At 51.1% G+C, this 23,502-nt stretch overlaps 1 protein-coding gene across 4 annotated transcripts in view; it reads right to left on the bottom strand.

Annotated features, from left to right (window-relative positions):
* Positions 1–23,089, bottom strand: part of LOC129025656 (interleukin-3 receptor subunit alpha) — a 36,364-nt gene extending 13,275 nt beyond the window's left edge. Inside the window, exons 1-7 of one of the 4 annotated variants that reach the window (XM_054473291.1) lie at positions 22,805–23,089; positions 15,398–15,499; positions 11,550–11,668; positions 10,362–10,476; positions 6,917–7,049; positions 6,645–6,829; positions 2,657–2,772 (exon numbers count right to left, since the gene is read on the bottom strand). In XM_054473291.1, the coding sequence (XP_054329266.1) occupies positions 2,657–2,772; positions 6,645–6,829; positions 6,917–7,049; positions 10,362–10,476; positions 11,550–11,668; positions 15,398–15,461 (732 nt within the window). In that variant the 5' untranslated portion in view covers positions 15,462–15,499; positions 22,805–23,089. The remainder of the gene's footprint in view (positions 1–2,656; positions 2,773–6,644; positions 6,830–6,916; positions 7,050–10,361; positions 10,477–11,549; positions 11,669–15,397; positions 15,500–22,804) is intronic. The other 3 variants (XM_054473293.1, XM_054473292.1, XM_054473294.1) reach the window with 3 other exon arrangements.
* Positions 23,090–23,502: the final 413 nt, after the last annotated feature.

The following is a 23,502-nucleotide window of genomic DNA, read 5'->3' as shown; positions in this document are numbered from 1 at the left end:
GAGCTTGGGGTAAATAGCACCTGACCAAAAGGTTTGTTTGTTTATTTATTTACGAGACGGAGTCTCGCTCTGTCACCCAGGCTGGAGTGCAGTGGCGTGATCTCGGCTCACTGCGACCTCTGCCTCCCGGATTCAAGCGATTCTCTTGCCTCAGCCTCCCGAGTAGCTGGAACTACAGGTGCCCGCCACCACGCACAGCTAATTTTTTGTATTTTTAGTGGAAACAAAGTTTCACCATGTTAGCCAGGATGGTCTTTTTTTTTTTTTTTTTTTTTTTTCAGACGGAGTCTTGCTCTTTTGCCCAGGCTGGAGTGCAGTGGCGTGATCTCGGCTCACTGCAAGCTCCGCCCTCCGGGTTCACGCCATTCTCCTGCCTCAGCCTCCCGAGTAGCTGGGACTACAGGCGCCCGCCACCACACCCGGCTAATTTTTTGTATTTTTAGTAGAGACGGGGTTTCACTGTGTTAACCAGGATGGTCTCGATCTCCTGACCTTGTGATCCACCCGCCTCGGCCTCCCAAAGTGCTGGGATGACAGGCGTGAGCCACTGCGCCCGGCCGCCAGGATGGTCTTGATCTCTTGACCTCATGAGCTGCCTGCCTCGGCCTCCCAAAGTGCTGGGATGACAGGCATGAGCCACCACACCCGGCCCAAAAGGTTTCTTATGGGCCACTGTGGCAAGACCTTGGTGGGAGGGGGCTTCGTGGGGCCTGTGGACAAACAAGACCCACTGTCCTCCCAGACTGCTTCCAGATGCACCCAGGGGTAGCCACAGACAGCCTATGCCAGGCTGGCGAACTAGGGGGGGTGCAACACCAGACTAGCTATGACTCTGCCTCTGGCTGCAGCTATGCCTGCTCCCTCAAATCAGTGAAAGAAAGAAAGAAGTCTGTGCTGTATTTCTTTTTTTTTATCTTGAGAAAGAGTCTCACTCTGTCGCTCAGGCTGGAGTGCAGTGGCGCGATCTCAGCTCACTGCAAGCTCCGCCTCCTGGGTTCATGCCATTCTCCTGCCTCAGCCTCCCGAGTAGCTGGGACTACAGGTGCCGCCACCACGCCCGGCTAATTTTTTTTGTGTTTTTAGTAGAGACAGGGTTCACCTTGTTAGCCAGGATGGTCTCAATCTCCCGAGCTCGTGATCCGCCCGCATCGGCCTCCCAAAGTGCTGGGATTACAGGCATGAGCCACCAGGCCCAGCCATTTATTTTCTTAAAAAAAAAAAAAAAAAAAAACCCAAACAGATTGGCTAAAAAATACTTGGTAATATAAAAGAAATTAATAGACCTAACGTTTTTGAGCAGATTTAGACTTACAGAAGAAATAATTAGTATTTGAGCATAAATAATAAATATATGGCTGGGCACGGTGCCTCACGCCTGTAATCCCAGCACTTTGGGAGGCTAAGGCGGATGGATCACGAGGTCAGGAGTGATCCTGACCAGCCGGGCCAAGATGGTGAAACCCCGTCTCTACTAAAAATACAAAAAAATTAGCCAGGCATGGTGGCAGGTGCCTGTAGTCCCAGCTACTCAGGAGGCTGAAGCCGAGAATTGCTTGAACCCGAGAGGCGGAGGTTACAGTGAGCTGAGATCGTGCCACTGCACCCCAGCCTGGGCGACAGAGCAAGACTCCATCTCAAAAATATAAAATAAAATAAAATAATATAAAATAAAATAATATAAAATAAAAAATATAAAATAAAATAAAATAATAAAATAAAATAAAATAAAATATAAAAACTAAATATAGCACATGGGCTGGGCCCAGAGGCTCACACCTGTCATCCCAGCACTTTGGGAGGCCGAGGCGGGTGGATCACCTGAGGTCAGGAGTTTGAGACCAGCCTGGCCAACATGGTGAAACCCTGTTCCTACTAAAAATACAAAAAATTAGCTGGGCATGCTGGTGGGTGCCCGTAATCCCAGCTACTCGGGAGGCTGAGGCGGGAGAATCACTTGAACCTGGGAGGCAGAGGTTGCAGTGAGCCAAGATTTAAGCCACTGCACTCCAGCCTGGGTTACAGAGCCAGAGTGGCTCAATAAATAAATAAATATTTATGTTCAACTAATCCAACGAACTGTGGATCAGAAATATTTGGGAAGCTTGCACTGAATCTGTAGATCACTACAAAAGAAAAAAGAAAGTTCAAGAAGAAATAAAAATAACCACATAACAATAGAAATAACAAAAATAAAAAACAACAGACCGCATACAGTCTCAAACTTTTTTTTTTTTTTTTATGAGACGGAATCTCGCTCTGCCACCCAGGCTGGAGTGCAGTGGTGCGATCTCGGCTCACTGCAACCTCCACCTCCTGGATTCAAGTTATTCTCCTGCCTCAGCCTCCACAGTGGCTGGAACTACAAGAGTGTGCCACCATGCCCAGCTAATTTTTTTTCATATTTTTAGTAGAGACGCGGTTTCACCGCGTTAGCCAGGATGGTCTCGATCTGTGGCCTCCCAAAGTGCTGGGATTACAGGCGTGAGACACCGCACCCGGCCTTTTTTTTTTTTTTTTTTTTTTTTTTTTAAATGATCCGTGCCTTCTGTGGCGTTATCACAGGAGATTTTTGCCCGTTCCAAGGCCCCAGAGTGTGACTTACCAAAAATAAGGGATGTTCACGGGGGGTACGGGGGCGAGGGGTGTGAAAATTTACCTTTTGTATCTGAAGCTCATAGCGAAATTTGCGATTGAAATGACTTCTCATTTTCCAGTGCATGAAGGAATGTGTCTTATTACACTTTGCAGTCATGTTGGGTGGAGTTAATATCTCTAGCAATGAGAAAAACACTTTTAGGAGTACAAGAAATCAATTCTTTTTCTTTTTTTCTTTTTTTTTTTTTTCTGGAGATACTTCAAATTACTTCTCCTATGCATTTGGAGGGGGGAGAGAAAAACACCAGAAAGGAAGAGGGAACAAAGAAACTCCACAGGCAGAGACACAGGACTGAGCTGTGCTGGGGGCACTGGGAGGAGTGAGCCTTGGCGTTGCACCCTCGGAGCCCCACTGTCCTGGGAGCAGCCTTCAGAACCACCCTTTTGCTCCCTGCAGTACCAGGAGCAGCCTTCAGAACCACCCTTTTGCTCCCTGCAGTACCAGGAGCAGCCTTCAGAACCACCCTTTTGTTCACCGAAGTATCAGGCATTCAGCTTTTCTGAGGACTGGCAGCTGCACGTCTTTGTCCCTGCCCCCTGCGTCTCTCGGCTCAGCCCCGCTGGGCAGCCTGCCCCACTCCCCACCCCTGCCCAGGGCGAACCCCTACTTCCCAAGCCCCTGTGCCCGCCTGCGGCGCACTGGAGCCTTGGAGGCCCTCTCTGCATCATTCAGGATGGGTCCCTGGAGTCTGGAGACTCCCACACTTTGACTTGTGCACATCCTCCTGGAGCTTCCACTTCCTGGCCCCTGCCTGGCTGCTCACCTCCCCCACCTCAGCCCCCCAGGGGATGTCCCGCCTCTCCCAGTGGCCCAAGACATCCTCCTCTTCCCAGGAACCCCAGGAACTTCCACATCCTCAGGTGTGACCCGACTACCAGCCCAGCCCTGTGTCTCCGGCTGTCTGTCTGGGTCTCCCCTGGGCCCCTGGAAGGAAGTCCAGCCCTGGCCCCCTCCTCCTTCTCCCCCTCCTGCTGGTCTTTCTCCCCTCCCCTCCCCTCCTCCCCTCCGCTCCTACTGTTCCTCTGCCTCCTTTTTCTACCCCTCCACCCTCCTCCCCCTCCTTTTCCTCCCTCTCCTCCTCCTCCTTTTTCCTCCCCCTCCTGCTCCCCTTCCTCCATCCTCTCCCCTCCTTCTCCCTCCTCTCTTTCCTCCTCCCCCTCCACCCTCCTCCTCCTCCTTTTCCTCCCTCTCCTCCTCCTCCTCCTCCTCTTTCTCCTCCTCTCCTCTTGCTCCTTCTTCCTTCTGCTCCTCCTCCTTTTTCCTCCCCCTCCTGCTCACCTTCCTCCATCCTCTTCCCTCCTCCTCCCTCCTCTCTTTCCTCCTCCCCCTCCACCCTCCTCCTCCTCCTCCTCCTCTTTCTCCTCCTCTTCTCTTGCTCCTTCTTCCTTCTGCTCCTCCTCCTTTTTCCTCCCCTTCCTGCTCCCCTTCCTCCATCCTCTCCCCTCCTTCTCCCTCCTCCCTCCGCCTCTCCCCTCCTCCTCCCTCCTCCTCCCTCCTCCTCTCTCCCCTCCTCCCCCTCCACCCGCCTCCCTGTCCTCCTCTTTCTCCTCCTCCTCCCCCCTTCTCCCTCCCTACCTCATCACCCTTTGACCCCACCTTCTCTTCCTCCCCCTCCTCCTCTCCATTCTCCTCCCTGTCTCCTTCTCCCTCTTCCTCTTCTTTCTCCTCCACCCTCTCCTCTTCCTCCTTTCTTCCTCTTCTTTCTTCTCCTCCTCCTCCTCCCCTCCCCATCTCCACCTCCTCCCCCTCCTCTTTCTCTGTTTTCTTCTCTTCCTCCCCTCCCCATCTCCACCTCCTCCCCCTCCTCTTTCTCCATTTTCTCTTCCTCCTCCCCTCCCCATCTCCACCTCCTCCTCTTCCTCTTTCTCCATTTTCTCTTCCTCCTCTTCCTCTTTCTCCATTTTCTCTTCCTCCTCCTCCTCCCCTCCCCATCTCCACCTCCTCCTCTTCCTCTTTCTCCATTTTCTCTTCCTCCTCCTCCTCTCCTCCCCATCTCCACCTCCTCCCCCTCCTTTTTCTCCGTTTTCTTCTCTTCCTCCTCTTCCTTCCCTCCCCATCTCCACCTCCTCCCCCTCCTTTTCCTCTGTTTCTTCTTTTCCTCCTTCTCCTTCTCCTCCCCCTGCTCATGCTCTTCCTCTCCTCCCTTCTCTTCTCCTTGTCCTTCTCCTCCTCTTCCTCATTTCCCCCTCCTCTTCTGAAGCATCCGAGCACCCTGCCCGAGGGGTCAGGGCACGTCAGCTCTGGGCATATTGACATTCTCACCACCGAGTTCCCCGGAGCTCGGGTATCATGGACTGAAAGTGTGTGTCCTTCTGTCCCAAATTCCTACGTTGAAGCTCTAACCCCTGGTTGGACGGTGTTAGAAGGTGGGGCCTTTCGGAGGTGACTGGGGTGGGCTGAAGTTATGAGGGTGGACCCCCATGATGGGGGGGTCCCATGACCCATGATGGGACCCATGATGAGGGATTCCATGACTGATAATGGAACCCATGATGAGGGATCCTATGACTCATGGTGGAACCCATGATGGGTGGGTCCCATGACCCATGGTGGAATCCATGATGGGGGTCCTATGACCCATGATGAAACCCATGATGGGGGATCCCATGACTCATGATGGAACCCATGATGGGGGGGTGTCCCATGACCCATGATGGAACCCATGATGGGGGGGGTCCCATGACCCATGATGGGACCTATGATGGGGGATCCTATGACCCATGATGGAACCAATGATGAGGGATCCCATGTGGAACCCATGATGGGGTCCCATGACTCATGATGGAACCCATGATAGGGGGTCCTATGACCCATGATGGGACTCATGATAGGGGGTCCCATGACCCATGATGGAATCCATGATGGGGGGGGTCCCATGACTCATGGTGGAACCCATGATGGGGGGGTCCCACGACCCATGATGGAACCCATGATAGGGGGTCCTATGACCCATGATGGGACTCATGATAGGGGGTCCCATGACCCATGATGGAACCCATGATGAGGGATCCCATGACTCACAATGGAACCCATGATGGGGGATCCCATGACTCACGATGGAACCCATGATGGGGAATCCCATGACTCATGGCGGAACCCATGATGGGGGGATCCCATGACCCATGGCGGAACCCATGATGCGGGGATCCCATGACCCATGATGGAACTCATGATGGGGGGTCCCATGACCCATGACGGAACCCATAATGGGGGATTCTATGACCCATGATGGGGGTTCCCATGACCCTTGATGGAATCCATGATGGGGGATCCCATGACTCATGGTGGAACCCATGATGGGGGGGGTCCCATGACCCATGATGGAATCCATGATGGGGGGTCTCATGACCCATGATGGGACCTATGATGAGGGATCCCATGACTCATGGTGGAACCCATGATGGGAGATCCCATGACTCATGGTGGAACCCATGATGGGGGGGTCCCATGACCCATGATGGAACCCATGATGGGGGGTCCTATGACCCATGATGGGACCCATGATGGGGGGTCCTATGACCCATGATGGGACCCATGATAGGGGGTCCTATGACCCATGATGAAACCCACGATGGGGGTTCCCATGACCCATGATGGGACCCATGATGGGAGATCCTATGACCCATGATGAAACTCACAATGGGGGTTCCCATGACCCATGATGGGACCCATGATGAGGGATCCTATGACCCATGATGGGACCCATGATGGTGTTAGTGCCCTTCTAACAAGAGACCCCAGAACTTCATCTCTGTCTCTCTCTCCACCACATGAAGACACAGTGAGAAGATGACCCTCTCTCCAAGCCAGGAAGAGACCTCCCGAGGAGCCCAGCCAGCCAGCACCCTGACCTCCAACGTCCAGCCTCTGGAAATGTGAGAGGCCAACGTCTGTGTTGGGAGCCACGTGGTCCCGTGGGATCTGGCGTGACGCTAAAGCCGTGGTATCACAGAGCTGAGGGTGGGAGGGAGTGTCCTGGGCTACTCACCAATCTGTGAAAAGACGACAAACTTATCTATGCAGGGGATACTGAAGGCTGCGCTCCTGCCCCTCACCAGGATGTGGGAACTTTGAGAACCGCTGGAGAGTCGAGAGATGTCATCGAAACGACACCCGATACGTGTTCCCCGAGCATCCGTTTTGTAGTGAAGACACTCGTACTGTTGATGCCTGCTGTGGTAAGCGGTAAGGTTGGGGTATGACCCCATGCCGATGGCACCCGCATCAGGGACAGCCCGGCCTGCCCAAGGGCACACCTACTTGGCAATGTTCAAGTACAGGTCGTACTGGACATCAGCGGGGGCCGCTGGGCCTACTGCCCAGCTGCAGCTCAAGAAATCCACATCGTGAATCCAGCAGGTCAGATTCTCCGCACCTGCCCGAGGCTTCCCACCTGGGTTCACAAACATGAAAGAAAACTTGAATCGGGGCTGGGTGCAGTGGCTCACGCCTGTCACCCCAGCATTTTGGGAGGCCAAGGCGGGTGGATCACCTGAGGTCAGGAGTTCGAAACCCCTGTCTCTACTAAAACCCCGTCAGGAGTTCGAAACCTCGTCTCTACTAAAAATACAAAAATTAGCCATGTGTGGTGGCACGCGCCTGTGATCCCAGCACTTTGGGAGGCCGAGGCGGGTGGATCACCTGAGGTCAGGAGTTCAAGACCAGGCTGGCCAACATGGTGAAACCCCGTCTCTACTAAAAATACAAAAAATTAGCCGGGCGTGATGTCGGGCCCCTGTAATCCCAGCTACTAGGGAGACTGAGGCAGGAGAATTTATCGAGCCTGGGAGGCAGAGGTTGCATGGAGCCAAGATTGCGCCGCTGCACTCCAGCCTGAACAACAGAGTGAGACTTCGTCTCAAAAAAAACCAAAACAAAAAACAAAAAAAAAAACAAAGCCAGGTGTGGTGGTTCATGCCTGTAATCCCAGCACTTTGGGAGGCCAAGGCAGGTGGATCACCTGAGGTCAGGAGTTCGAGACCAGCCTGGCCAACATGGAGAAACCCCATCTCTACTAAAAATATAAAAAATTAGCCAGGTGTGATGTCAGGCTGCTGTAATCCCAGCTACTAGGGAGGCTGAGGCAGGAGAATTTCTTGAACCTGGGAGGCAGAGGTTGCATGGAGCCGAGATCACACCACTGCACTCCAGCCTGGGCAACAGAGTGAGACTTCATCTGAAAAACAAAAAAACTCTAATTGCTTTTTAGAGTGCCTTTTGTATTTTGAGACCATAGTGGATACACAAGCCATTGTAAAAAATAATAATAATACAGAAAGATCCTGCATATTCTTTTATTTATTTATTCATTTATTCATTTTTACACAGAGTCTCGCTCCGTCGCCCAGGCTGGAGGGCAGTGGCGCAATCTCGGCTCACTGCAACCTCCGCCTCCCAGGTTCAAGCGATTCTCCTGCCTCAGCCTCCCAAGTATCTGGGACAACAGGCGCCCGCTACCACACCCAGCTAATTTTTGTATTTTTAATAGAGATGGTGTTTCACCATGTTGCCCAGACTGGTCTCGAACTCCTGACCTCAAGTGATCCACCCGCCTCAGCCTCCCAAACTGCTGGGATTACAGATGTTTTTCTTTCACTCAGTGTGTGTGTGTGTGTGTGTGTGTGTGTGTGTAAGACAGAGTTTCGCTCTTGTTGCCCAGGCTGGAGTGCAATGGCTCACCACAACCTCCACCTCCCAGGTTCAAGTGATTCTCCTGCCTCAGCCTCCAGAGTAGCTGGCATTACAAGCATGCACCACCACACCCGGCTAATTTTTGTGTTTTTAGTACAGACGGGGTTTTACCATGTTGGCCAGGCTGGTCTTGAACTCCTGACCTCAGGTGATCCACGGGCCTCGGTCTCCCAAATTGCTGGGATGACACAGGCGTAAGCCACCGTGCCTGGCCAATCAAGATTTTTTTCTTTCACGGTTTTTTGTTTGTTTGTTTGTTTTTTGTTTTTTGAGACAAGGTCTTGGTCGGTCGCCCAGGCTGGAGTGCAGTGGTGAGATCTCAGCTCACTGCTGCCTCGATCTCCTGGGCCCAAGTGATCCTCCAACCTCAGCCTGCTGAGTAGCTGAGATTACAGGCAAGTACCCTAGTTTCACTCTTGTTGGCCAGGCTGGAGAGCAATGGCGTGGTCTCGGCTCACTGCAACCTCCGCCTCCCGGGTTCAAGCGATTCTCCTGCCTCAGCCTCTTGAGTAGGTGGGATTACAGGCACCCGCCACCACGCCCGGCTAATTTTTGTATTTTTAGTAGAGACGGGGTTTCACCATGTTGGTCAGGCCGGTCTCGAACTCCCAACCAGGTGATCCACCTGCCTTGGCCTCCCAAAGTGCTGGGATTATAGGCATGAGCCACGGTGCCCAGCCTCCCCAAGGAGCACTTTTACAGCCAGACCCACCTCTCTCAGCTCTTGCTCCTGCTTATATCCCTGCAAACCAGGAGACTGTTTTCTGTTTGTAAAATTTTGCCATTTCAAGACAGTTGTATAAATGAAATCACTCTGTGTGTCACGCTTTGGAGTGGTCTTTTTTTTCTAACACAGCATAACTCCCTGGAAATCCATTAAACTTAAAAATAATTAACTTGAGGCCGGGCACAGTGGCTCCCGCCTGTCATCCCAGCACTTTGGGAGGCTGAGGCGGGTGGATCACAAGGTCAGGAGTTCGAGACCAACATGGTGAAACCACATCTCTAGTAAAAATACACAAATTAGCTGGGCATGGTGGCGGGTGCCTGTAATCCCAGCTACTCGGGAGGCTGAGGCAGGAGAATTGCTTGAACCCGGGAGCCGGAGGTTGCGGTAAACCGAGATCATGCCACTGCACTCCAGCCTGGGGGACAGAGTGAGATTCTGTCTAAAAAAAAAAAAAAAAGTGTTTAAAAAATTAGGTGGGCATATGGTGGCACATGGCTGTAGTCCAACCTACATAGGAGGCGGAGGCAGAAGGATTGTTTGAGCTCAGGAGGTCAAGCCTGCAGTAAGCTGTGATTGCACCACTGCACTCCAGCCTCGGCAACAGAGCAAGACCCTGTCTGGAAAGAAAGAAAAGAAAGAAAAGAAAAGAAAAGACAAGAAAAGAAAAGAAAAGAGAGAAAGTGAGAAAGGAGAGAGAGAGAGGGAGGGAGGGAGGAAGAAAGGAAGAAAGGGAGAAAGAAAGGAAGGATGGAGGGAAGGAAAGAAAAGAAGAAGGGAAAGAAGGAAGGAAGGAGAGAAGGAGAGAAGGGAGTGAGGCAGGGAGGGAAGGAAAGAAAAGAAAAAAAGGAAGAAGGAAGGAAGGAGAGAGAAAGAAAGGGAGGAGGGAGGGTGGGAAGAAGGGAGGAAAAGAAGGAAAAGAGAAGGAGGGAAAGAAGGAAGCATTGAAGAAAAGAGAAGGAAAGAAGGGAGAGAGGGAAAGAGAAAGAAAGAAAGAGATGGAGGGGAAGAAAGAAAGAGAAAGGGAGGGAGGGAAAGAGAAAGGAAGAAGAGAGAAAGAAAAAGAGAAACAAAGGTAGGGAAAGAGAAAGAAAGAGAAAGAAAAAAGAAAGAAAAGAGAGAGAAGAAAGAAAGAGAAAGAAAAAGAAAAAGAAAGAAAGAAAAAGAGAAACAAAAAAGACACAGCAAAGGAGGGCGGGAAGTAGAGAGGGAGGGAGAGAGGGAAGGAGAGAGGGAGAGAGGGAGGGAATAGAGAGAGAATAAACAAACAATGAACATTGTTCTCACTGTTCTCAGGGAAGAGGATCCACGTGGAGAACGGTGGGTTGGCCACTCGGACGGTGTAGTTGGTCACTTCACATAAGGAAATTGCTCCGAACTGGCAATAGCTATTGTTCATTGCCTAAGAGAGACATAGGAATACGATGGCTGCTGAGACACCGTGCTTAATTTGATGCTAATGATGATCAGATTTTTATTTGAGGCAGAGTCTCGCTCTTGTCGCCCAGGCTGGAGTGCAGTGGCACGATCTTGGCTCAGTGCAACCTCTGCCTCCCAGATTCAAGCGATTCTCCTGCCTCAGCCTCCAGAGTAGCTGGGATTACAGGCGCCCGCCACCACGCCCGGCTAATTTTTATATTTTTAGTAGAGACGGGGTTTCACCATGTTGCCCAGACTGGTCTCGAACTCCTGGCCCCAGGTGATCCATCTGCCTCAGCCTCTCAAAGTGCTGGGATTACGGGTCTGAGCCACTGTGCCCGGCTAATTTTCGTATTTTTAGTAGAGACGGGGTTTCACCATGTTGGCCAGGCTGGTCTCGAACTCCTGACCGCGTGATCCACCCACCTCAGCCTCCCAAAGTGCTGGGATTACAGGCGTGAACCACCGCGCCCAGCGTGGGGTTTGGTTTCCCACTATTCATAGCTTAGCCTCATTTCACTTTCATATCCACCTTGTCCAGTGCGTGCCATCTTAGATATCCCGCGGATGGGGAACCAGACCCTCCAAAGTCACTTCAAATCCCACAGTTGACTTTGGGGCAGAAACCAGGTAGTCATGACACCAGCGATGGAAGCACTATTGGTTCTGAGATTCCTGCAGAAGACGGAAACGTCTTGTTTGTCAACAATAGAGAGTCTAGGCTGGGCGCGGTGGCTCACGCCTGTAATCCCAGCACTTTGGGAGGCCGAGGCGGGCGGATCACGAGGTCAGGAGATCGAGACCATCCTGGCTAACACGGTGAAACCCCGTCTCTACTAAAAATACAAAAAATTAGCCGGGCGTCGTGGCGGACACCTGTAGTCCCAGCTACTCGGGAGGCTGAGGCAGGAGAATGGTGTGAACCCGGAAGGCGGAGCTTGCAGTGAGCCCAGATCGTGCCACCGCACTCCAGCCTGGGTGACAGAGCGAGACTCCGTCTCAAAAAATAATAAATAAATAAAATAAAAATAAAAAACAATAGAGAGTATGATTTACCTGCATCGAATAGTCGGCGTCTTTGACACACTCAATATCGGTCACATTTCTGTTAAGGTCCCAGGCCAACTGCTGAGCCTTTGCTTTCATCCTTAGGTTCGTGATTGGTGGGTTTGGATCTGAAATGGTGACAGGTTGGAGTTAGAAGAGATACAGAAGAATCTTAAAACAGCACTGTAAGGGGTATGGTTTTTGTTGCCCGTGGAGTTAGCCAATACCTTTGGGAGGTGGAGTTCTTTTATTTTATTTTTTTAAATATTTTATTTTTTTGAGATGGAGTCTCGCTTTGTCACCTAGGCTGGAGTGCAGTGGTGCAATCTCGGCTCACTGCAACCTCTACCTCCCGGGTTCAAGTGATTCTCCTGTCTCAGCCTCCCGAGTAGCTGGGATTACAGGAGCCCGTCACCACGCCTGGCTAATTTCTGTATTTTTAGTAGAGATGGGGTTTCACCATGTTGACCAGGATGGTCTCGATCTCCTGACCTCGTGATCCGTCTGCCTCAGCCTCCCAAAGTGCTGGGATTACAGGAGCCCGTCACCACGCCTGGCTAATTTCTGTATTTTTAGTAGAGATGGGGTTTCACCATGTTGACCAGGATGGTCTCGATCTCCTGACCTCGTGATCCATCTGCCTCAGCCTCCCAAAGTGCTGGGATTACAAGCATGAGTCACCACACCCAGCTGATACGCAACAATCTTAAAACAGCATTGTAATGGGTATTTTTGTTTGTTTGTTTGTTTTGAGATGGAGTCTCACTCTGTCGCCCAGGCTGGAGTGCAGTGGCGCGATCTCGGCTCACTGCAACCTCCGCCTCCCGGGTTCAAGCAATTATCCTGTGTCAGCCTCCCGAGTACCTGGGATGACACGTGCCCACCACCACACTCAGCTAATCTTTGTATTTTTACTAGAGATGGGGTTTCACCATGTTGGCCAGGCTGGTCTCGAACTCCCAACCTCACATGATCTGCCTGCCTCAGCCTCCCAAAGTGCTGGGATGACAGGTGTGAGCTACTGAGCCTGGCTGGGAAGTGGAGTTCTATGTAGACAGGAGACTTCTGTGAGCTGGTAGAAGTCACAAAGCGAACAGGCGTGGTGGCTGATGCCTGTAATCCGAGCACTTTGGGAGGCCAAGGCGGGCGGATCACGAGGTCAAGCAATCGAGACCATCCTGGATAACACAGTGAAACCCCATCTCTACTAAAAATACAAAAATTAGCCGGGCGTGGTGGCGGGCGCCTGTAGTCCCAGCTACTCGGGAGGCTGAGGCAGGAGAATCACCTGAACCCAGTTGGGGAGGTTGCAGTGAGCCAAGGTTGCACCACTGCACTCCAGCCTGTGCGACCGAGTGAGACTCTGTCTCAAAAAAACACAAAAAGGCATAAGTCAATAATGCCATATTGATCTAATCAGCCTTCCCTATAAGGGTGATTTTATCACATTCCCAAAGGTGTGGGATGTGGGGAGAGAGGGGAAACTCAACCAAACAGACCAATTATGCTGTTCTTGTGGTGTAAAGTATACCTTTTATAACCAGGTGTGTCATACGTGTTATTTTCAAGAACCGAGAACAAATTGTGGTTTAGGAATGTCACACAAAGGCCGGGTGCGGTGGCTCATGCCTGTAATCCCAGCACTTTGGGAGGCCGACGGGGACAGATCACTTAAAAGTCAGGAGTTCGAGACCAGCCTGGCCAACATGGACAAACCCCATCTCTGCAAAAATACAAAACTCAACCAGGCGTGGTGGCGGGCACCTGTAATCCCAGCTACTCGGGAGGCTGAGGCAGAAGAATCACTTAAACCCTGGATGTAGACGTTGTAGTGAGCTGAGATCACGCCACTGCACTCCTGCCTGGGTGTCAGAGCAAGACTCTGTCTCAAATTAAAAAAAAAAAAAAGAAATTTCACACAAAGTCTCCTATATAGACTCTGATTTTTGAAATGGCAGGTTGCAAATTGCAAAAGAATGTATTTTTCTTTTCTTTTCTTTTCTTTTTTTTGAGACGGAGTTTTGCTCCTGTTGCCCAGGCTGGAGTGCAATGGTGCAATCTTGGCTCACTGCAATCTCCGCCTCCCAGGTTCAAGCAATTCTCCTGCCTCAGCCTCCTGAGTAGCTGGGATTATAGGCATGCGCCACCACACACAGCTACTTTTGTATTTTTAGTAGAGACGGGGTTTCGCCCTGTTGGTCAGGCTGGTCTCAAACTCCTGACCTCAGGTGATCCACCCGCCTCAGCCTCCCAAAGTGCTGGGATGACAGACGTGAGCCGTCACCCCCGGCCAGTAAAAGGCAATATTCTATCACATTTTGCTGGTCACCCAAAGCTAGAAACATACATCAGCTATTTCTCAGGGGTTTATCTCTGATCAGCCACTTAGAAAACTTGAGGAAATGACTTTATAAACTGTAAGGATCTTGAGTGGTTATCAAGGTCAACAACCTTGGTTTGATAAGCAGGAGCAAAGCATAAGAATATCTAGACTTCTGGCATTATTTTCTCCTAACTTAAAAGGATAATTTATCCCTTAAAACAAACTCTCTGGGAAAAAAATTCTTATAAGAAATTCATTCATTCATTCATTCATTCATTCATTCATTCATTCAATCATCCATTCATTTTGAGATGGAGTCTCGCTCTGTCACCCAGGCTGGAGTGCAATGGCGCGATCTCAGCTCACTGCAACCTCCGCCTCCTGGGTTGAAGTGACTCTCCTGCCTCAGCCTCCCAAGTAGCTGGGATTACAGGCACCCACCACCATGCCCAGCTGATTTTTGTATTTTTAGTAGAGATGGGGTTTCACCGTGTTGGCCAGGCTGGTCTCGAACTCCTGACCTTGTGATCATCTGCCTGCCTTCGCCTCCCAAAGGGTTGGGATGACACAGTTGGGCACAGTGGCTCACACCTGTAATCCCAGCACTTTGGGAGGCCGAGGAAGGCAGATCACCTGAGGTCAGGAGTTCGAGACCAGCCTGGTTAACATGGTGAAACCCCATCTCTACTAAAAACAGAAAAATTAGCTGGGCGTGGTGGCAGACACCTGTAATCCCAGGTGCTTGGGAGGCTGAGACAGAATCAGTTGAACCCAGGAGGTGAGCCATGGTCAGGCTATTACACTCCAGCCTGGGCAACAAGAATGAAACTCTGTGTCAAAAAAAAAAAAAAAGAAGTTAAAGAACGAAAAGCAAATTAAAGTTAAAAGAAATTCAAGGTAAAGTGAAACCCTGCAGTAATAGACAGTAAAAACCAATGAAAAAAAGGCTGGGCGCTCTGGCTCACACCTGAAATCCCAGAACTTTGGGAGGCCAAGGCAGACGGATCACTTGTGGTCAGGAGTTCGAGACCAGCCTGACCGACATAGTGAAATCCCGTCTCTATCAAAAATACAGAAATTAGCCAGGCATGGTGGCACGCAACTGTAATCTCAGCTACTTGGGAGGCTGAGGCAGGAGAATCGCTTGAATCCGGGAGGCAGAAGTTGCAGTGAGCCGAGATCACACTATTGCACTCCAGCCTGGGCAAGAGAGTAAGACCCTGTCTCCAAAATAAAAAAAAAAAAAAAGAAAAAGAAAATGAAAAGGTAAGATAAACAATGACGCAAACTGAAAATTGTTACTGGTGCTGTTGATCGCAGCGGGTGAGTTTCATCAAAACACCTCACACGGCGTCTGTGTCACAATCAGGTCCCTGCCCGTGAGGCCGTACTACCGTTTTGCAAGATGCTGCATTACAGGGAACTTGGTGACGGGTACAGGGATGTCCCTGAGTCATCGGCACGCTGACGTTGTGTGTCTGTCCCGCCTCCCCGCCACCCAGATGGCACGTGGATTTTTTTCTCCAGCTCTTACCCTCCTTCGTTTGCAGGAGACAGAGCATAGCGCTCAGGAGCAGCGTGAGCCAAAGGAGGAGCATTGGGAACGCAGCTCTGGAACGCAGGACAGAGGTGCCTGCTGGAGGAGAGACGAGAGTCAGGCAGCGGGGACTGGCTGTGAAACTGGGTTGCGGGTAATGAAGGATGCTTGCCCCTTCCGGAGCCTGGTGCTCACAGCAGAAGGAGCTGCTTCTGGAGGGAAAGCGGTGGTGAGTGTGCATATGTGTGTGTGCAAATGCGCCTTTGCACACGTCATGCACGTCGGAGTGTGCCTGTACATGTGTGCATTGTGTGCACGAATATCCATGTGTGTATACATGTGTCTATGTGTGTGTGCTTGCACATGTGTGTACATTTTTGTGCCCGTATCTGTGTGCACACATATGTGTTTGTGGGTTTTCTTGTGTGTGTGACGGAGTCTCGCCCTTGTTGTCCAGACTGGAGTGCAGTGGCACGATCTCGGCTCATTGCAACCTCTGCCTCCTGGGTTCAAGCGGCTCTCCTGCCTCAGCCTCCTGAGTAGCTGGGATTACAGGCACACACCACCACGCCCGGCTAATTTTTGTATTATTTATTTATTTATTTTGAGACAGAGTTTTGCTCTTGTTGCCCAGGCTGGAGTGTAATGGCGCGATCTCGGCTCACCGCAATCTCTGCCTCCCGGGTTCAAGCGATTCTTCTGGCTCAGCCTCCCAAGTAGCTGGGATTACAGGCATGCGCCACCACGCCCAGCTAATTTTGTATTTTTAGTAGAGACGGGGGGCTTCTCCATGTTGGCCAGGCTGGTCTCGAACTCCTGACCTCAGGTGATCCACCCACCTCAGCCTCCCAAAGTCCTGGGATTACAGGCGTCAGCCACTGCGCCCAGCCTACTTTTTTTTGTATTTTTTAGTAGAGATTTCACCATGTGGGTCAGGCTGGTCTCAGACTCCTGCCTCAGGTGATCCGCCCGCCTTTTCCTCGCAAAGTGCTGAGATTACGGGTGTAAGCTACCATGCCTGGCTGTGTTTGTGTGTTTTCACGCATGCAGATACACACAGTGTTTGTGTGTTTGAATGCATATGTATCTGTGCGTTGCATTCCATGTGTACACACATGCATACACAAATATACATGCATGAGAGTCTGCATGTGTGCGTGCGTGTATGTGCCTAGAAGTGCGTATTTATGTGCACGTATGCGTGAATGTACATGGGCACATGTGTGTGCCTGAGTGTGTATGTGTGCACGCATGCGTGACTGTACGTGGACACGTGTGTGTGCCTGTGTGTATGTGTGCATGCATGCGTGACTGTACGTGGACACGTGTGTGTGCCTGAGTGTGTATGTGTGCACTGATGCGTGAATCTACATGGACACGTGTGTGTGCCTGAGTGTGTATGTGTGCACGCATGCGTGAATCTACGTGGACACGTGTGTGTGCATGTGTGTATGTGTGCACGCATGCGTGAATGTACGTGGACACGTGTGTGCATGAGTGTGTATGTGTGCACGCATGTGTGAATGTATGTGGACACGTGTGTGCATGAGTGTGTATGTGTGCACGTATGCGTGAATGTATGTGTACAAATGTGTTTGCATGAGTGTGTACGTGTGCATGTATGTGCATTGTGTGTGTATGCATCTGTGTGTGTGTCAGCCTTTCCCTTTGAAAGAAGCCCTGCCGTCGGGGTGCGGTGGCTCACGCCTGTCATCCCAGCACTTTGGGAAGCGGAGGTGAGCAGATTGCCCGAGGTCAGGAGTTCAAGACCAGCCTGGCCAACATGGTGAAACTCCATCTCTACTAAAAACACAAAAATTAGCCGGGCGTGGTGGCGGGCGCCTATAATCCCAGCTACTTGGGAGGCTGAGGCAGGACAATCTGTTGAACCTGGGAGGCGGAGCTTGCAGTGAGCCGAGATCGCGCCACTGCACTCCAGCCTGGGCGACAGAGCGAGACTCTGTCTCAAAAAAAAAAAAAAAAAAAAAAAAAAGAGCTCCTGCCCTGGGGATTTAGCCCGTTCTTGGCTCGAGCTGTATCCACAAACCAGGAAAACACATCCTCTGCGGCACACCAGGAAGCTCAGATAACAAAGCAGTGGAAGGAAGTTTAATTACAATTATGAAATCAACACACAGAAATTCCTAAGTGGCTGCAGTTACCGTAACAAGGGGGTGCAGGACCTCAGCCTCCTGGGCTGGAACTTTCTGCCGCATCCCACACAGGCTGGTTCTTCTACACCGTGCTCTGGGGAGGCAGCTGTCTTCTTTTTTTTTTTTTTTTTTTTGTGATGGAGTCTCACTCTGTCACCCAGGCTGGAGTGCAGTGGCACGATCTCGGTTCACTGCAACCTCCACCTCCCACGTTCAAGCGATTCTCCTGCCTCAGCCTCCCCAGTAGCTGGGATTAGAGGCGCCTGCCACCCCACCCAGCTAAGTTTTGTATTTTTAGTAGAGATGGTGTTTCACCATGTTGGTCAGGCTGGTCTCGAACTCCTGACCTCATGATCCACCCGCCTCGGCCTCCCAAAGTGCTGGGATTACAGGCGTGAGACACCGCCCCGGGCCGGAGTGGTAGCTTTCTTTGCCAGCTGGGGCAGGCGGCTGTGGAGTCTCCTAAGGGCCCTACTCATTTTTCTCTTTTATTTATTTATTTTTTGAGACGGAGTCTCGCTCTGTCGCCCAGACTGGAGTGCAGTGGTGTGATCTTGGCTCACTGAAACCTCTGCCTCTTGGGTTCATGCCATTCTCCTGCCTCAGCCTCCCGAGTAGCTGGGACTACAAGCACCCACCACCACGCCCGGCTAATTTTTTGTATTTTTTGTAGAGACGGGGTTTCACCATGTTAGCCAGGATGGTCTCGATCTCCTGACCTCGTGATCCGCCCCCCTTGGCCTCCCAAAGTGCTGGGATTACAGGCGTGAGCCACCGTGCCCAGCCAGGCCCCACTCATGTTTCTGAAACACCCTTAACACCTCTGTTAGCAGCAGTGAAAAGAATCCAGACTCTTCCTTCTAGGTAATGGCACCTCGGGGACCGTCTTGGGGCTGCCACGCAAAGAGATTTTCCTCTTCCACCCTGCCATGGGGTGCCTGAGAGCCTCATGTGCCTCGGGGACCACCCCTTCCCCAGGGGGAAAAAATCTCCCAGGGCCCATCAGGAGGTCTCACCTGGAGGATCCCAGGCTGGGAATCAAGGCTTAAAATCTCCCTACTGGTCGGTTCAGGGCTGTTTCCAGGCTCTGTCATTCAAGGGTCTCTGCTGGAGGTGCTCAAAGTCTCCTGACTCATTGCCAAGAGCCTTGGGGCTTCCGGGAAATTAAGCATCTCCACAATGCCAGCGTCAAGGATCCCACAAGCAGCAACTTTTTACACAAATGGAATGTGATACACCAGGAGTCAAAGGTGCGGTGGGTCACGCCTGTAATCCCAGCACTTTTGGGGGCTGAGGTCAGAGGATCACCTGAGGCCAGGAGCCAGGAGTTCGAGACTATCCTGGCCAACATGGTGAAACCCCGTCTCTACTAAAAATACACAAATTAGCTGAGTGTGGCGGTGCACACCTGTAGTCCCAGCTAGTCGGGAGGCTGAGGCAGGAGAATGGCGTGAACCCAGGAGGCAGAGGTTGCAGTGAGCCGAGATCGCGCCACTGCTCTCCAGCCTGGGCGACAGAGTGAGACTCTGTCTCAAAAAAAAAAAAAAAAAAAGGGAAATGCTTGTAACTGAACAAGGGGTATCAGGGAGAAGGGATTGGAGAGGATCCTGCATTGCTTATCAGCTGAAGGCATTTACTTGGGTGAAGTCTCAAAATCGTACAGGGACTGGGGTGTGGTGGGGAGGCAGTGAGATGCATTTTTTGTTCTGTTTCTAGAGATGGGTCCTGCTCTGTTGCTCAGGCTGGAGTAGAGGTTCAATCATAGCTCATTGGAACCTCGAACTCCCGGGTACAAATGATCCTCCCAGCTCATCCTCCTGAGTAGCTGGGACTATAGGCGTGCAGCACCGCGCCCAGCTAATTTTTTATTTATTTTTTTTTTTGAGATGGAGTCTCGCTCTGTTGCCCAGGCTGGAGTGCAGTGGTGCAATCTCGGCTCACTGCAACCTCCGCCTCCCGGGTTCACGCCATTCTCCTGCCTCAGCCTCCTGAGTAGCTGGGACTACAGGCACCTGCCACCATGCCCGGCTAATTTTTTGTATTTTTAGTAGAGACGGGGTTTCACCGTGTTGGCCAGGACGGTCTTGATCTCCTGACCTCGTGATCCGCCCGCCTCGGCCTCCCAAAGTGCTGGGATTACAGGCGTGAGCCACTGCGCCCAGCAATTTTTAAATTCTTTTGTAGAGACAAGGTCTCACTATGTGGCCCAGGCTGGTCTCAAACTCCCAAAGTGCTGGGATGATAAACATGAGTCTCAGTGCCTGGTCCTCAAATGCCAAATTTAATGGGCTGTCCTCAAACCCATCACCACCATAAGTAATGTTTTTCTGTGTGTTTTGTCTTGAGATGGAGTTTCACTCTTGTTGCCCAGACTGGAGTGCAGTGGCACAATCTCGGTTCACTGCAACCTTCGCCTCCCAGGTTCAAGCGATTCTCCTGCCTCAGCCCCCCGAGTAGCTGGAACTACAGGCACGTGCCACCACGCCCAGCTAATTTTTGTATTTTTAGTAGAGACGGGGTTTCCTTATGTTGGTCTGGCTGGTCTCGAACTCCTGACCTCAGGTGAACCGCCCACCTTTGCCTCCCAAAGTGCTGGGATGACAGGCGTGAGCCACTGCATCCGGCCTAACGTCTTTTAAAGAACCAAATGGCTTTAGCATCAGTGGACCTTGCTTGTCTCCAAATTATAAATGGAAGGGGTGAGCCTTGAAAAAGCTGAGCCCTTTGAGGCTGGGGACGGGACTGAGGGCAGCAGGGAAAAAGTGAAATGAGGTTCCAGAGGCCTCGGAGCCCCTTCCTGCCTGGGCAGAGGGACCACAGCCCACCTCCAAGGCAACAGGCCATCTCTAGAGTCTCCTTTCGGACAGAGTCTGTGTTCAGCTCAGCCAAGAGACCAGGGGGTGACTGCCCATATTGGCCTTGCTGTCCAAAATGTGCTGGGCACATGACGCACGGTCACACTTGCCTGTAGGGGCCGTGGTCCAGGAAGATGCCTGAGTAAGAACGTTGGGAAATCTGTGCTCTTAACATTTATTGATTAATATTTTCATTGGTCAGGCACGGTGGCTCACGCCTGTAATCCCAGCACTTTGGGAGGCTGAAGGGGGTGGATTGCTTGAGGTCAGGAGTTCGAGACCAGCCTGACCAACATACAAAACATACTAAACATACAAAATCTCTACTACTCTACTAAACATACAAAGTCTCTACTAAACATACAAAAATTAGCCAGGCGTAGTTGCGGGTGCCTGTAGTCCCAGCTACTCAGGAGGCTGAGGCAGGAGAATTGCATGAACCCAGGAGGTGGAGGTTGCAGTGAGCCGAGATCGTGCCACTGCACTCCAGCCTGGGCGACAGAGTGAGACTCTGTCTCAAAAAAAACCCACCACTTCTATCTTCTAGAACATTGTCATCACCCCACAAGGAGACCCCACACCCATTAAAGACCCGTCCTTCCCCCTCTCCAGCCTGTGGCAGCCACTCATCCACTTTCTGTCTCTGTGTATTTGCCTGTATCTGGACATAGGGAATAAACAGAATCATACAGACACTATGTATCTTTTTGTATCTGGCTTCTCTCAGGAAGCATGATGTCCTCAGCGTTCACCCACATTGCCATCTGTGGCAGAGCCTTGTTCCTTTTCATGGCTGTGTAATATTCCACTGTGTGGATGAATCACATTATATTTCTCCATTCATCTATAGATGGGGGTATGAGGGCTGTCTCCACCTCTTGGCTACTGTGAATAAAGCTGTATGTTCCTTTTCATGGCTGCGTAATATTCCACTGTGTGGCTGGACCACATTATATTTCTCCATTCATCTATAGGTGGGGGTATGGGGGCTGTCTCCACCTCTTGGCTATTGTGAATAAAGCACTTGTTCCTTTTCATGGCTGTGTAATACTCTACTGTGTGGCTGGACCACATTATATTTCTCCATTCATCTATAGATGGGGGTATGAGGGCTGTCTCCACCTCTTGGCTACTGTGAATAAAGCACTTGTTCCTTTTCATGGCTGTGTAATATTCCACTGTGTGGCTGGATCACATTATATTTCTCCATTCATCTATAGATGGGGGTATGGGGGCTGTCTCCACCTCTTGGCTATTGTGAATAAAGCACTTGTTCCTTTTCATGGCTGTGTAATATTCCACTGTGCGGCTGGACCACATTATATTTCTCCATTCATCTATAGATGGGGGTATGAGGGCTGTCTCCACCTCTTGGCTACTGTGAATAAAGCTGTGTGTTCCTTTTCATGGCTGTGTAATATTCCACTGTGTGGCTGGACCACATTATATTTCTCCATTCATCTATAGATGGGGGTATGGGGGCTGTCTCCACGTCTTGGCTATTGTGAATAAAGCACTTGTTCCTTTTCATGGCTGTGTAATATTCCACTGTGCGGCTGGACCACATTATATTTCTCCATTCATCTATAGATGGGGGTATGAGGGCTGTCTCCACCTCTTGGCTACTGTGAATAAAGCTGTGTGTTCCTTTTCATGGCTGTGTAATATTCCACTGTGTGGCTGGACCACATTATATTTCTCCATTCATCTATAGATGGGGGTATGGGGGCTGTCTCCACGTCTTGGCTATTGTGAATAAAGCACTTGTTCCTTTTCATGGCTGTGTAATATTCCACTGTGTGGCTGGACCACATTATATTTCTCCATTCATCTATAGATGGCGGTATGAGGGCTGTCTCCACCTCTTGGCTACTGTGAATAAAGCTGCTAGGAGGGACCTGAGGTTTCACCAGCCGTGTGGAACATTCTGAGTCCCGCCAGCCTTTGAAAACCACTGAGAAACACTACAAGCAGGCTGGGGTCCCAGCCCCAAAAGCGGCTCCCCGGCTGGCACTCAGCTCGCCCTGGGCGTGAGCTCGTTGACTAGCTAAACCAGCGCTTTCTAATAAACGGAGAACTCCAGCCACGTGCAGGTGTTTACATTTTCTAGCAAGCACACCAAAAAAGCAGAAAGCACAGTCAAATTACTCCTAATGCTATCACCTTTATAAACCCGAGGCATCTAACTTACAAACGATGAACGAGATCGCAAACGTCTTTCTTTGGTACCGGGTCGTTCAATGTGTGGTGTGGTGCCCACGGACAGCAGGTCTCAGCAGAAACCTGTTACGTGCCAATGCCCCGTGTCTGCCAGTATGGATTTGGGAACCCACAGTCCATTGACTCCCCTGCCTGCCCCCTTTTTCCCTCATCCCACCCTGGAGAGGGGACCTTACCTTAAATGCAGATCAAAGTGCTGTGTGGAAGAAACAGCCTTCGTGCCTACAGTCGAGAAGATCTGGGGTGTCCTGATCCTAGGATGTTTCCGATATCTTCCCGTGTGTGCTGAAAGCAGCTTTCCCCGAAGAGAAACCGAAGGTTGTACTCCTTGATTGAGCTGTTTTATAACCTCCAGCCGGGGCCCCACCCCTGAAACTCAGACCCAATAAAGATCTGGCAGTGGGGAGGGGTGGGAGCTGTCAGAGACCCCCTTCTCTCCCACGGGTTGGGATCAGCAGCTTCGTAACCATGAACCTGACCTTCCTTGAAAGAAAGACTCTTTCTTTGAAAATTGTCATGTTCCAGTTCTCATTTTTTTTTTTTTCTGCAAGTGTTTCTGTTTGCTATAATTAGAATTCTTGCTGGCTATTCAGGCAGGGTTGGGCAACTTCCTGACATAGTAAATTCAGCCTTGGAGGCGTGAATGCTGGTGTCCAGGGGCTCCTGCCTGTGTTTCCTCCCTGTCCCGTGGGAAACAGCACCCAGACAGGGAGGTGGCCCCCGGTCTTAGATGACGGATCTTATTAAAGATATGTTAGTGGCCGGGTGCGGTGGCTCACGCCTGTCATTCCAGCACTTTGGGAGGCCGAGGCGGGCAGATCACTTGAGGTCAAGAGATTGAGACCAGCCTGGCCAACATGCTGAAACCCCGTCT

Source organism: Pongo pygmaeus, chromosome Y (genome assembly GCF_028885625.2).
Source record: "Pongo pygmaeus isolate AG05252 chromosome Y, NHGRI_mPonPyg2-v2.0_pri, whole genome shotgun sequence".
Taxonomy (NCBI): Eukaryota; Metazoa; Chordata; class Mammalia; order Primates; family Hominidae; genus Pongo; species Pongo pygmaeus.
The sequence above is the reverse complement of the archived record's forward strand: the minus strand, read 5'-3'. Positions and strand labels throughout refer to the sequence as shown.